Consider the following 15,727-nt stretch of genomic DNA (forward strand, 5'->3'; position numbering starts at 1 on the left):
AATAAATGTATCAATATCAAATCACCCTTCAAAATACAAAATACTCAAAATAGTAGCATGTACCTGTTAAAATAATACTATTAATATAATTTTTAATTTGGAGGTATACCTAATACGGTAACTCGGATTCTAGCGGCTTAGTTACGTCAAATTTGTCTGACCTGTCAGAGTTCCAAATTCGTATTCGCTACTGGGCCAGATTAAATTGGTGTGCTCTTTTTTGACCAACCGTAGAGCGAGGCAGACCTAGTTCGCTCCTTTCGCTTTCGCTAGGGAAATGAAAGAGATAAATACTAAGCAAAAATCTAACTAGGGAATCCGATATTTTATGGCTTGTACGGTGTAGGACTGTAGGTGTATGTTACTTACCTACATTAGCTGTTATGCTTTTAACTTAAATTAGTAATAACAAAAAAAAAATAGCATTTGTGACGATCGAACCTTTGTATTTACGAACGTATTACCGAATTTATGTGAATAGTACCTACTTACGCTATATTATGCCAATTCTTAAAGGGAAGCCGATAGGAATCGTGTTATATTGACTCTTCGCCGCTGGTAGGTACCCGTTATAATACATTAAAATATAAAGTGTCCTAGTTCAGTTAATTCTCAGATGGTTCACCTACACGGGAAGAATACTTGTTTCTGATTGGTCCAATTCCCCTTTTAATGACTTACCTGCTGAAGAGTCTTATTCTAATTCCTTTAAGTAATCCCCAAGTCCTCAGATTTTGGGTTTGGGGACATTAAAGTGTAACCTAATTGAGCAAAAAGGGCAATTTATATTTTCTTCATACATTTGTCATAATATTGCTGTTTATTTTATTTGAATACGAGGTCTATGGCAAAACGATAATTGAAAATACATTACAAATTCGAAACATGATGTTTTGGGTTCAATTGTGATACGTGACTGAATCATCAACGGCCAACGCACAGCTCAAACTACTGGACGGATCGGGCTGAAATTTGGCATGCAGATAGCTATTATGACGTAGGCATCCGCTAAGAAAGGATTTTTGAAAATTCAACCCCTAAAGGGGTGAAATAGGGGTTTGAAATTTGTGTAGTCCACGCGGTCGAAATCGCGAGCATAAGCTAGTATATTATATACCTGCTGATATCTATTTCAATTGCCCTCAATTACACATCAGTCTAATCTCGTTTAGGTAACCACATTTAAGTAAGTAATAGTTTACATTAACTAAACATATCGTGATTTAGGTAAGTAGGTATCTACCTACCTACTCCTTGTTCAAACTAAATTGAAAACCGTAAACCTCTCTAAAATCTACGAATTACAGCATACGTCCTTGTACTACCCACAAATTAGCGTTTCAGTAATTAACTTACATTACGCTACCTACTGAAGCCAATGGGAAAATTGATTTACCTAAACCAGAATACATTCACAACACAAAATAATTTTGAATTTAGAACCTCGATAACTCAACGGTAAAAGGAGTGGACTTACAGCCGTACTCAGAGTCGTTAATCGTTACTTAAAATTGAGTCTAAACGAGACAGATTTATGTGAGAGATATAGCTCTATCTCGTTTTAACTAAACTTACCTAAGTAACACTTACCTAAGTGACTCTGAGTACGGCTGTAAGTTTTAAAGGTCAATTCAATTCAAGAACAGGACAGGCAGAGTCCTCTATCCATCACACTCAGTTCGTATAAAATAATAGTATTTAGGTACAATAACTAATTAAGTATATCGTAAGTAGGTACCTACTTGTACCTACCACAAATTGGCGTTTCAGTAATTAACTTACATTACGCTTATTTAAACCTGAATCCATTCACAACACACAATAATTTTGAATTTAGAACCTCGATAGCTCAACGGTAAAAGGAGTGGACTAAGTCCTAAAGGCAAGCTAGCAGCTAAGCTTAGCTCAAGTGGTGTTAACTATCGTTTAAAGGTCACGCGCATCGACACTGATTGAGTAAGAAACTTAAAATCCGTATCCGTATCCGTATCCGCGGATCTTGACGCCAATGAGCCAAAATAGCCTCGATAGCTGAAAACCGAAAGGTGCCGGTACAAATCCCACCCGTTGCACTATTGTCGTACCTACACACAAGCTTTACGCTTAATTGGAGAGGAAAGGGGAATATTAGTCAGCAATTAACTTGACTAATATTCTTTCTATAAAAAAAACCGGGCAAGTGCGAGTCAGGCTCGCGCACCGAAGGTTCCGTAGTATAAAGTCGAAGTTTTTTGACATTTTGCACGATATTTCAAAAACTATGATGCATAAAAATAAATAAAAATCTCCTTTAGAATGCACAGGACACCCTTTCATATGATACCCCACTTGATATAGGTAGTTATCTCACTTCGAAAATTGAAAATACGAATTATTAGTTCAGCACCACAATTTTTTTTTTGTGTTATGTACCTAGCACTAAATTCACAGTTTTCAGATTTTTCCCCTAATGGCTGCTATAAGACCTACTTACCTACCTGCCAAATTTCATGATTCTAGGTCAACGGGAAGTACCCTGTAGGTTTCTTGACAGACCGACAGACAGACAGACAGACATACAGACAGACAGACAACAAAGTGATCCTATAAGGGTTCCGTTTTTCCTTTTGAGGTAAGATCTACATTTTTAATGATCCAGAACATCACTAGTACCTACTTACGTACTATACGGAACGTACTATACTACGGAATCTGGTACACATACTACCCCTCATCCTTCATTCCATATTCCAAAAAAATAGAGTACCTAAGGGACGAAATCGCGCAGGAGGCAGGTGACAAATATTGACATATTCCGTGGACAAACAGGGCCTTTTTGACCCAAATACATAATTCTCGGAAAAGTAAGACGAGGAGTCGGACGACGAACGGAAATATGTACACGAAACCTACAAAAAAGCTGACGGGCTGTTTGTTAATCCGTGATTAAGTCTAATAAGAAAGGGGAACATTGGGACTTCTTTGAATAAAACTTTTTAGTTAGTAGGTAATTGGAGTGCGTATACTCTGTTGAATTTATTATTATGGTTGAATCAATCAAGGCTCTATGATGAACTAACTTAATAGCTTAACCGGTATAGAAGTGGACTGAAAACCGAAAGGTCGACAGTTCAACTTCAAACCCCGCCGATGTTTAAGTGTTTACCGCCATGACAATTTGCAGCACCAGAGGAACTGCCGATGCGTATTGCGTTGCCGGTCGGAATCTGCTGGTCGCCCCTTGGATAATCCCATGTTGTAATCTTGTGGAAATCCCACCGAAGGCAGTTGATTACACAGTTTACATGTGCAACTTAGCTTGTGAAAGAAATCATATTAATAGGATGGTTCCAACTTCCGAACCCTAACTGAAGCTAACAAAACCATGATAATCATTCTCAAAGGCTTCTCTAAAGTCGACAGTTTGCTCCACAAGAAACAAGGCACGTAACGATTTCACAGTAGCCCGTGAACAACTGCTCAAATACCTACTTGCGAAGTTACGATTGAGTGACGCAACTCCTAAAATATACCTAACTATACCTACCTAATCTATCCATATATATAAAAGGAGAAGGTGACTGACTGACTGACTGACTGTCTGACTGACTGACTGACTGATCTATCAACGCACAGCTCAAACTACTGGACGGATCGGGCTGAAATTTGGCATGCAGATACTTAGCTATTATGACGTAGGCATCCGCTAAGAAAGGATTTTTGAAAATTCAACCCGTAAGGGGGTGAAATAGGGGTTTAAAATTTTGTAGTCCACGCGGACGAAGTCGCGAGCATAAGCTAGTAGAAACATAAATGTATTTATATTTTGTAGAAGTATCTATTGCTATCAAATAATACCTAGGTATACCTATTTGTTTGAAAATGTGAGTAAACATATCAAAGCACTTCGTAGACATATTATAAAAATCATATAAGTTACTAGAGGATGCCTGCGACTTCGTCCGCGTGGATTTAGGTTTTTAAAAATCCTGTGGGAACTCTTCAATTTTCCGGGATAAAAAATAGCCTATGTCCTTCCCCGGGATGCAAGCTATCCCTGTACCAAATTTCGTCAAAATCGGTTGAACGGTTGAGCCGTGAAAAGCTAGCAGACAGATAGATAGATAGAAATACTTTATTACACACAAAAAATATTACATAACTATTACAGAAACTAAAACTAAAAAAATAATTGTATGCAAAGGCGGCCTTATTGCTCACAGCAATCTCTACCAGGCAACCTTTGGTGAAAGGGTGAAAGGAACAGACAGACAGACAGACACACTTTCGCATTTATAATATTAGTATGGAGTATGGATTACTTATTATCGTCTTTATAATATAGGTAGGTATCTATGTAGGTATGCAAATTGCTAATGCGCGTGGCGACCATTTGAGTGACGTCAGTACTAGACTGAAGTTTCGAGCTGATGGTATATTTTTATTTTGGCTGACGGCAAAAATTACTTACGTCATTTCGATGTTATGAGACATGGTTCTTGGTTGAACCGTTGTGAACTGTGGCAAAGCGCCGAAAAGTGGCCTGGCATGTCAGACAAGTACCTACGCGGTATCCAAACAAGCTACCGTACCAGTACGTTAAGAGGCGAGACGCCGCTCACGCTTTGTCTAACCAATTACCACTTCGGGAATACCACGCCAGTCGAAACATTCGTAATTTTTTATCACTATTGATTTATCTCATTCTCGTCTGTTAGAGGAGACATCATCGTTTTCTTTATGGCTGTAGTGTCATACCGCGGGTTGTTAGCGGTTTTTCGAATAGGTAAGCATTATAATGTAGAATAGTAGGTATAGATGACAGATCATGAACAACCCTCCACCTTCCATGGCCCCACCAACCTCTCGGTTCATCATCATCATGATCGCCGGCTCACTGCAGAGCACGGGTCTCCTCTCAGAGTAAGAAGGGTTTGGCCATAGTCTACCACGCTGGCCATGTGTGGATTGGTAGACTTCACACACCTTTGAGAACATTATGGAGAACTCTCAGGTGTGCAGGTTTCCTCACGATGTTTTCCTTCACCTTTAAAGCAAGTGATATTTAATTAATTAAAACGCACATCATTCCGAAAAGTTAGAGGTGCGTGCCCGGGATCGGACCCCCGACCTCCGATTAGAAGGCGGACGTCCTAACCACTAGGCTATCACAGCTTAGGTGCTCCTTGACTCCCTATAAATTATTTTATTATAAATACTATCTGTCCCGGCTTACTCACGTGTGTAGTCGACGTTAGCCCGACTAGTTTCGAACCCCCAACACACACAACCTCACAACGGGCTCTACGGGCAGCGGCACGTGCGTCCCGCAGTCAAAACCGCGGCGCGTGCGCGGACGGACTCCCTTGAAAAAGGACCCCGGATGGGTTCGAAACTAGTCGGGCTAACGTAGACTACACACGTGAGTAAGCCGGGACAGATAGTATTTATAATGGAAATCACTCACGGTAGTTTAAACGCTAAATTATTTTATGTCTCCTCCTTGTCCCTTATGCTCGAGGACATATTGTCCCTTGGGAGCTAGACGTCACCAGCACAGCTGAGATCTTCGCTGCTGCTCCTCCGTGGTGCCGGCCTGGCACCTGTACGCTCCGAGCTGCTTCGCCTCTTATGCCAATGGTGCGCACATTCACGACAGATCATGAACAAAATGACATTGCTCATAAGTGGCCAGGTTTGCACACATAATAGGTAGGTACATACCGTCCCTGCGCTACCCCGGCGCGGATAGCGTGGCTGACGTGCGGGTGTGCCGCTATAGGGCTCGCGGGGAGGGCCATTCCCTCTCCACGATCCCCATCCTCACCATCTCCCTCGCCCGTCCCCAAACTGGACGAGCGAGAGACCGGTGGGGCAGCCAGTGCTTGGATGGGTGATGAAACACTCATCACCAACCACCCACCACAGCCACACCTATGCCCCATGGGTGCGTCCACTGCCCCCTCTGAGCTTCCCCCCCCCCCCCCCCCCCCCCCGCCAGGTCAATTAGCCAAGGCTAACAATATCCCATAAAGAGAAACTGTTAACCATGTATTACCAGAGTACACCGGCCCAAGCGCTGCTCTTCCCCCGGAAGGAAGGGACTCGCAACACTCAGGCACTCGGGGAGGTTACCTGGCTGGCACCCCTTGGTGCTTCATAAGCCCACTTAACTTGATTGGTCCCACGATCTACCAGATTTCTTTTCCGTCAGGCACTTATCCAGTTTATAAGGAAGTTTGATTTATCAATTAGGTATGTAAGTACAAAGTCGGCAATCGGCGTATTCAAGTAAAATCAAAGAGCCTCGATAATTCAATGAACAAATGTGGATAACCATGTATGCTTTCCGCAAGATGTATGGAAGTATGTCAGCTATAGCACAAGGCGGCAGTGTTTAAGTAGCGAGCTTTTATGACTGCCGCTAGATGTCAACAAAAAGAAAGGAAACACTCATTGATATCTATATATATAAAATTCAAAGTCCTGACTGACTGACTGACAAAGATATCAACGCACAGCCTAAACCGCTGGTCCTAAAGACATGAAATTTGGAGGGTCTATTCTTTGTGAAGAGAAGGTATCCACTAAGAAAGGATTTTTCGAAATTCCACCCCTAAGTGGGTTAAAAGGGGGATGGAAGTTTGTATGAAAGTCGTTCATTTTTCAATTTATTTGCATGAAAATTGGTATTTGGGTTTTCGGTCACAAATTAAGAAATATGTGTGTCAGAATTTTTGGAAAATTCGCCCATAGTATGGGGAAGTTTTAATTATTGATATTATATAAGAAGAAGAAACGACTATGAGAAAATCTCCCCCCCCCCCCCCCCATAAAGGAGTGAAATGGGGGTTGGAAGGTTATATGTGTTATTCGGTGCTGTTCAGAGTGCGTGTCCTGATGTTATAATGTTTGTTTCTGAAAACAATGCTATTTGTTTCCTGTAGGCCACGCGGGCGAAGCCGCGGGCAGAAGCTAGTACTTTATAAATGACAAGATATGGTCAAGCGAACAAATTTTTCACGGTTCAGGGACCAAATAAATCAGCGCCACCTTTTAGATACTAATGAACGACCCGTTTGAAATCCAGACGTCATTTAGTTTGCATTGGGGCTAAAGCACCACTGAGTGGGTGCCATTTTGTTTCTTCAATAACCCTGTCCATACGAAAAGTCGATGACACAAATCGACAAGCTCTGCACCCCTGCCAGTTTAGCCCGCTATCATCTTAGACGGCATCATTACTTACCATCAGGTGAGATTGCAGTCACGGGGTAGCTTGTATCTGAATCAATGACTTATAATGTATACATATAAGTCATTGATCTGAATGAATAAAAAAATGTCCAGCAGTGGACATCTATCGGTTGATAATGATGATTTAGGGGATAAGGTGCCTCTCCTTGGGACGAGAGAAAGGAAATACCAACCTCCCTTATAATCATATTTATTCACATGACGTGTTCCCAATAAGTGAACTGAGTATGGACTGAAATACAAAATATGAATTGAAACATATTCCTAGATACGGCGACAATTCGCCGAGTCGGGTGCAAGCGTCATTATTATTATTTACTTATTTATTTATTATTTAATTAGAACGGCCATAAAGCCCAATTACACTAATTAAACTACGAGTACAAACTAACATAAACATATCTACTTACTTACAAAAATTGTTAAAATTATAATTTTTCACAAAAGTGCAAGATCAAAGTGCACGGTATAGGTGACCTGTAGGGCGATTGTCTAAAACCTGCATCAATCATTATTACTATCTCAATTTTTCTGATTGGCTGAATTTGTGCCATTCTTGTTGCAACAATGCATTGTAGCCAATAGTGAGCGAGCATTAACCAATCAGAGATGATTGCGATCGTGACATTGTAGCTGTCAAACAACCGCGGTAGGGCCACTGGAGCGCGCTGCCGTGCGACTAAACGGACTTACGAAAAATTTGGAGCGGGTGGCGGAGATAGTTGTAATTAGAGGGTGCATAACGTCATGTTACATGTGCATATGTGTCCCTACAGGGCCTACAATGATGATGACCTAAGGATTAGGTACTAAATCAGTAGGTAGGTAATAGTAATTTAAGTAGGCACAGGTCTGCAATCTGCATTCAGGCAATTCGAGCTGACTGTAAAATTAAACACCGTCCGTCGGCACATCAAAGCGCGGCGGCTATTGTAAAAGTGTAATAATATAAAGGGCTTTATGGCACCCACTATAAATATTGCAGCGATTGTGCCTTCATTAGCCACCTAATTGCTTCTATAAAGGCGCAGTTAGAATTTGCAGAATTTAAAGTAATTGATGTCATTATATATAAGTCCTAGGTAGGTAGGTTAGGTAGGTAGGTGGTTAACCTATAGTCCGTACAAAATAATAATAATAACACCGGTGCCGGTACTCGAGCGCGACCGAGTCCGGCTCTATTGGGACCGGCAGTGGCGTGCAGGTCATAGAGGCATAAATGTACTGCTTATACTCTACTTGTAATAGCTCAACGCATATTTTTTGTTATGACCTGCCAGTGAACAGGTTCCTACCCTGGCTTCAAACACTGTGCACGCCACTGGGGACTGGTCCATTCTAGACAGGACTGTTCTAGCGAATGCCTGACATCGTGGTGGTGGACCAGGCGCAGTAGAGGGTGTTTTGGTGGATGGAAATCACAAGTGTTAAGTATAATATTATTATCTTGTACAATGGTACGAGACGTACAAGTTCGACTCGCACTTGACCGGTTTTTTTGAGTACTTAGACAGGACTTAGGTAGTACTTAGGTACCTAACTAGGTAGGTATAAGGTAGGTACCTAGCCGCTTTTTAGTAAAAGTATGGCAGAAAGGTCGAGGTCTCTTTCTTTACCTAAGTAGGTACCCCTAATAAATTCTTATGAATAAATTAACATCTAAATATACCTGTATAAGGAAAAGATGTCCGACTGACTGATCTGTCAACGGCAAAGCTAACTACTGGACGGATCGGGCTGAAATTTGCTAAGAAAGGATTTTTTTAAAACTCATCCCCTAAGGGGGTGAAATAGAGGTTTGAATTTTAAGTAGTAGACGCGGACGAAGTCGCGAGCATAAGCTAGTTTCTTATAAGAATCTACCTACGTAGGTAGGTACTGAATACCTAGGTAGCAGTGGCGTGCACAGGGTTTGGTGCCAGGGTAGGCATTAGTTAGGTGAAAACATGTTTTACTGGTTGGTAATAATGAAAAATATGCATTGAGCCATTACAACTGGGGTAAGCACTGCATTTATGCCTTTATGGCCTGCACGCCACTGCTAGGTAGGTACCTACTTTAAAAATAATAAAAATCTAATAGGATTATGAAGTAGATAAGTAGGTACATAGGTAGGTACATACCAATTAGAGGATTCGATCCCGGGATCCAGGTCATATTTTAGTCCCGAAATTTTCGGGATCTTTAATGAGTCCCGGGATTTTTGGGATTGATACATTTTTTAACTAAGTCAATAAAAATTTGCGTGAAACGAAACGTACTTACCTTGATTTGACATTTTGACAGCCATCTTGTTTACACAGCTGATTTCATTTGTTTTTTGGTTTTTGCTAACGACCGGTAAGTACCGGAATGCGTAAAAGTGTGGAAAAATTCCCGCTTCACGTCGTGTAAGTACTTATTGATATTTTTTTTGTTTGAGTATTTGTGATAATCAATGAAATTATTAAAAGCAACAATGCATTAATGTGTCTGAGTAAATATAGAAAAAAAACAACAAGTGTTCTGTAGCTCTAAGAGGTTATGTTAATGTCGTACATACTTAGATCTAAATGTTCTTTTCATTTTTGTTTACGTTTAAGAAGTAGGTATTATATGTCCTCACAAAACTAAAAGATAAATAAAAAAATTTAGACTTTAGTATGTTTTACTGTCTTTTCTTACCACTTTCCATTACCATTACAATCCCGGGACTATCCCGGGATCCCGAGATTAACTGTAGATAATCCCGAAATCCCGGGATTAGAAAAATCGACCGGGATCGAATCCTCTAGTACTTACCAATGTACCTAACTAGGGTTGCTAGGCGTCTGGCTTTAGCTAGACATGTTTGGCTTTTCACGCTCATGCCTGTCCGGCTATTGTCAGAATATGTAGGTACCTACTACTAGGTACCTAAATAGGTACAGACTAAACATTGTTTTGTTGTTAATATCTAGATAAGTAGTATACCTACTTATCTACCTAAATATACCTAGGTGTTCTTAGTTCTTACCTATCTGCCTACATGAGAAAGTACCTGCTGTCTATTTATAAGTAGGTAGGTAGGTAGGTACCTACTTCAATGATTCTTTTCTTGTTTAAAACGTAATAAAACTAAACTTCAATTAAAACCAAAAAGCTCAAAGCTCACTCAACTTTGATAGCTAGGTATAGGTACTTACGAGTTCGTTGACTCCAAAATACTGGAAACGCGGGGCGTGAATAATGTAACCGTCTAAAAAACATGCTCTTAACTGTAACAGTTCTTTTTTCGAGTACTTTACCTCATCAAGTGGCCGCTGGCGCGTTGGTGTAACTCCAGATCCACTTTGAAACCTTCGAAACACGTTAGTCAAAAAGTTCCCTCGCACTTCACACTGTAAACTAGTCGCTAGTTAACTACACTGTTCGTGAAACTCAAAACAAACTGAACTGTACCATAATTTTATTATTTTTATTCATAATTAGGTATGAGACCGATTATTTATATTGTTATCGATAAAAACGCGTATCGCGAATCAGTACGACCGTCATACGAACGCCGCTCGCCACAATGGCGACAATCGACAATCGTGCGGCGCGACTGTGGTGACGGCGCTGCTAACAAATCGAGTGATAAACCGGCGCGGCTCCGCCAATCACAGCGCCGCAATACGCCCACGAAAACGAACGGGGCACTCCCATTGGTCAAGTAACTGCCATTGCCTTACGGATGTTATTATGCAGAAGGAGACCAACTGTTCGGAATTCAAAATAAGAATTTAAGCGTTTACCAGCCGAGTCACAATGCAAATTGGTTGCGGCGTGGTCTCCGAGCTTTGTTGTATGCTGAACGTTTTGTTCAAAATTCTGAATAAATAAATAATATGACATTAATATTTTATAGTTACTTCGTAAGTCACTCTTTGTTTCCTTTAGCTTAAGTAATTTGGGCGTCTAGTTTGTAACTTGTACTTCCACACCTGCAAACTGAAAGTTCAGAATTTTCGGCAAAAAAATCTGTTTACAAAATTACCCAACAAAAGGTGCATTAAAATAAAATACTTACAACCAGTGAATTGCGAGTCAGACTCACCCACCAAGGGTTCCGTACAACAGTCGTATTTTCTCGACATTTTGCAAGATAAATCAAAAACTATTAGATGAGTAGGTACCTAAGCTATGCATAACAATAAATAAAAATGTTTTTTAGGATGTACAAGTAGGTATGGACCTACAGCAAATTTCATGATTCTAGGTCAACGGGAAGTACATACCTACTTACCCTGTAGGTTTCTTGGCAGACACGACAGACAGACAGACAACGAAGTGATCCCATAAGGGTTCCTTTTTTCCTTTTTAGGTACGGAACCCTAAAAGAAGATTAATCATGGAATGGAGAGCCTGAAATCAGTCTTATTTATATACTTAAGTCCGTTAAATTAAAACACTAAGTCTTACCTATATCTAATGATTTGATTTGTTGTAAGTACCTACTGTACTAAGTACCTACCTACAGTAGGTACGCGGCAGAAAGTACTTAATGTAAGTAATCACATCGGTCTTTAGAATGACGTTTCGACTTTGTAGAGCGTTGTCTCTGTTACTCATACCTTTGTGACGTTTTGTCGGTCTCAACGACAGAGACAATCCTCTACAAAACCTCTACCTCTTTCTAAAGGTTGCCGCGTACTGTACCTAACTAATATTTTATTCGTAGGTGGGTAGAGCAACAGAAGCTTAATTAGATACATTTTAATTAATTTATTATTAACAGGCATTGATGACAGGTAGGTATTACAGGTATCTATTTAATATTCAAATTGCAGTTATAAAAGATAGACAAATTGCTAACATGTTAATTTAATTGCAAAATCTTGTAAATGATGGCTTCCGTGAGCCAAGATTTCCGTGGTGAAATGCTAAGATTTCTTACAAAAAGGTTACGGGTTCGAATTCCGGTTTGATTGGTTTAAGTATAGACTTTTGAATTTTCATTTAGATTCGTAGGTAGGTGGTACCTACTGGTAAATTATTATTATCTATTTATAAATTAGGTATACTTAGGTAGGTATATCGACTGCATACAAAATACTTACTTACTTGTGTTTGTTATAATATAAGTGCATATATTTGAATATTTTTTTATTAAAATCGCAATCCATATTCTGATATCTGAATAGATACAAAAGCAAAAAGTTAGAAGAGTCAATTTGCATTCGTAGAGATATCGTTTTCACATGAAATGCAAGAAGAATAAATAACATTGCAATGTCTGACGTATCAAAGACGGTTACAATATGAGGTCAAGAGGCGTCGCTTACAAAGAAATATTGAAGAATTTTCACATCAATGGGCAACATAACGGAAACTAGATTAAAGAATAACATCCGAGTATTGATCCACGCAGCGAGAATGGGGAACCAAGTCACCTTCGACTACAAACCTACTAACCGTTGAAGATACAATAAAGTTCTTCAAGAAAAATTATCATATGTCTATCATCCAAAATATGATCCAACAGAAGGACAATGCGAGACATGCAAATCGGTTATCGATACGAAATAACGAAATTCATATCGAAATGTATCTCTTCAGATTGAAATGAGCGGAAAAAATTTACATCGCCACCGAAAAATGCAAGGCCGTTTAAAAAATGTTTATGAATGGCACAATCGTGTTCGATAATTGAATTGTAAAATGTGACGTTACGTGAAATGTCCTCGGTGACTCGAGGGCACTGGGTCGCGCCCCAAACGGTGGAAGGTGTTCGCGACGTCACAATGCGGTCTACAATGCGCCATACGCAAATTAACTGCTGCACCATACAATTTTTATCGCCAATAAAAAAATATCTATTCATCGATTCGCGACGCACAGTACATGTGCCCGAATAAAAGAAATTTAAATGCTGCTAAATGATTTTTGCATATGGGGACGCGGACAAACCAATTTTGATTATGGAATAGGTATGGAATGCTATAGGTACCTACGGCCTTTACGTATGTAGATTTAATAACATGTGTACGCAGGTACGATTTTATTGCTCTGCCACTGTGATTTAAATGCGATTGTAGCTTACAACTGAATTTAACAAACCGTTACAAATTCGCGCATTGATAAAGTGATAAGCATAAATAAATTAGCTCCATTTAGAGTGACTTTACACTTGATTCAACTGAACCGTATTAATTCTTAACAGTAGGTCCGGTATTTGTCTGTTGAATGTTTATTTTCATACTTACATTATTACCACGACCTTGCTCGATGATTCTAAGCTCGAATGATTCTAGATATTATCCTATTTTACCTATATAAATTAAAAAAATACAAATAAGTATACCTACAGTTAGAATGCTAGTGAAAACTTAGCGTCTTACTACCTAAACACAATCCAATACGTATAGGTATGTATCTATTATAATCATTTGCTTTATAGCTACTTGTATTTTTAGTGGTAGATGCATCCGACTCCTACTTGTAAAAGTTTATACGAATAAAAAAGATTTTTATTTTATTTATTTATTATTTATTTATTGAGTAGGTAAGTATTTTTCAAACCAGCAATGTAGGTACACCTACCTACTTAGCGTGCAAAACTAGATTGACACATCGGCACCAATCTACGCAAAGTTCGTTTACCTCTAACATGAGTAAGATGTTTTATTCGCAAGTTCCGCGTTGTTGCATTCCGAATGTTTAAAAATACAGTTTTTTGTGATTTTTGTGGTGTCCTATCAGTACTTAATTAATCATTATCAGGTACCTAGTCTACAATCACGTGTCTTTGTTTTTGCTAGCATTCTAATAACTTAGTCCTCTTGGCATTCTTGCCATAAATTAGATTAGAATAGGTTCTTACATGAATTGATTTCGACTATTGATAGGTACCTAAGTAGGTATCTACCACCACATTTGTATTTTGGTATGTTTTTATTTTAGGTAGGTATGAGTTAAAAACAAATATTATCAGAAAGTTATAACCTAGGTATGCAAAAGGGTATTTACCTACCCACTACACTTATTCTATCTATCTACCATTTACCTTCTTACGAACATGGTAGCGTAATTTATTCGATAAATCGAAACCATTGTTGAATCTAAAGCAACAAAACAGCCAATAAAAAAGGTAAAATATTAGCATAAATTGGCGAACAAATGCACCATAAAAAATCTATTCACAACCAAAAAATATGGTAATAGTTCTAACGAATCGATTTTCGAATTTGTACCGCATTGTGCACCATTCTGTGTTCCATGCAAATCCGTTAGAGATAGGCATTTAAATGGAAATCGATGTGATTTTGATAAATTTTAAATCGATACGTTTTTTGATTGTTCGCTATTGTATTAATAGGTGTAACTCGCGTAAGCTAGTGAAGTGAAATTAATAGTTTTGTCTCCAAATCTCGGTGGTTTTAAAGGACATGCAAACTGATATTCATATTAATTTTTCTTGTTAATAATTCATCATTTTGTACTAAGTATATAGCTACTTATGTAAATGCTACTGATTTATGGATAGATATTTAAATAGGTAAATACCTTAATTAGGTAGGTACCTACCTACGCTAATTTTGATGTTTGCAAATAAAAAAATTACCCACCTACCTATTTGAAATTCCCATACGACTTTTAGGAGGAGCGTAGATTTATCTATTTTATTAAAATATATAGGAAGGTAGGTAGTTATATATCGTATTATAAATAAAATAATAATAATATAATCTAATAGCTAAGTAGGTGGATAAATACAGCACGCGGCCGAAAGTGATGAACATCGGCCTTTAGAATGACATTTCATCTTTGTAAAGCGTTGTCTCTGTCACTCATACCCATATGACGCTTTGTCGGTCTAAACGACTGAGACAGTGCTCTACAAATCTGCTGTCTCCTCCTAAAGATCGATGTTCATCACTTTTGGCCGCGTACCTACCTACTTATGCGAGATTCTATGAAATACCGGTGTGTGACGTCACAATCATTTGACGTGCTTTTTAATCGATAGTTTAAAATGGTTATTACACTTAAAACCAAAAAAGGACGTGGATTTTACGTATTTTGGAAGACCCTCTATTTAAAGCCTCAATAGCTCAACCGGTAAAGGAGTGGACTGGAAACCGAAAGGTCGACGGTTCAAACCCCGCCCGTTGCACTATTGTCGTACCTACTCCTAGCTTCCTAGTAAGCTTGACGCTTAGTTGGAGAGGAAAGGGGAATATTAGTCATTTAACATGGCTAATATTCTTTAAAAAAAAAAATTAAAAAAAAAAATTAAAAAAAAAAAATTAAAAAAAATCACTAAGAAATACTAATTTATTTTTGATGTAGTCAAATACCCAATTTCTGACCGGTCCCGAAATATTCATATTATTTAATCATCATGATCAACCCATCATCGGCTCACTACAGAGCGCGGGTCTCCTCTCAGAATGAGAAGCGTTTTGGCCATAGTCTACTTACCACGCTGGCCATGTGCGGATTGGTAGACTTCACACACCTTTGAGAACATTATGGAGAACTCTCAGGC

The 15,727-nt window shown here is 39.0% G+C and overlaps 1 protein-coding gene across 1 annotated transcript in view; it reads right to left on the reverse strand.

Annotated features, from left to right (window-relative positions):
- Positions 1 to 10,778, reverse strand: part of LOC117982649 (transcription factor Sox-21-like) — an 82,413-nt gene extending 71,635 nt beyond the window's left edge. The window contains exon 1 of the mRNA XM_034969029.2: positions 10,503 to 10,778. Within this exon, the coding sequence (XP_034824920.1) occupies positions 10,503 to 10,507 (5 nt within the window). The 5' untranslated portion in view covers positions 10,508 to 10,778. The remainder of the gene's footprint in view (positions 1 to 10,502) is intronic.
- Between the last annotated feature and the right edge of the window lie 4,949 nt (positions 10,779 to 15,727).

This window comes from Maniola hyperantus, chromosome 1 (assembly GCF_902806685.2).
Source record: "Maniola hyperantus chromosome 1, iAphHyp1.2, whole genome shotgun sequence".
In the NCBI taxonomy this organism is placed as follows: Eukaryota; Metazoa; Arthropoda; class Insecta; order Lepidoptera; family Nymphalidae; genus Maniola; species Maniola hyperantus.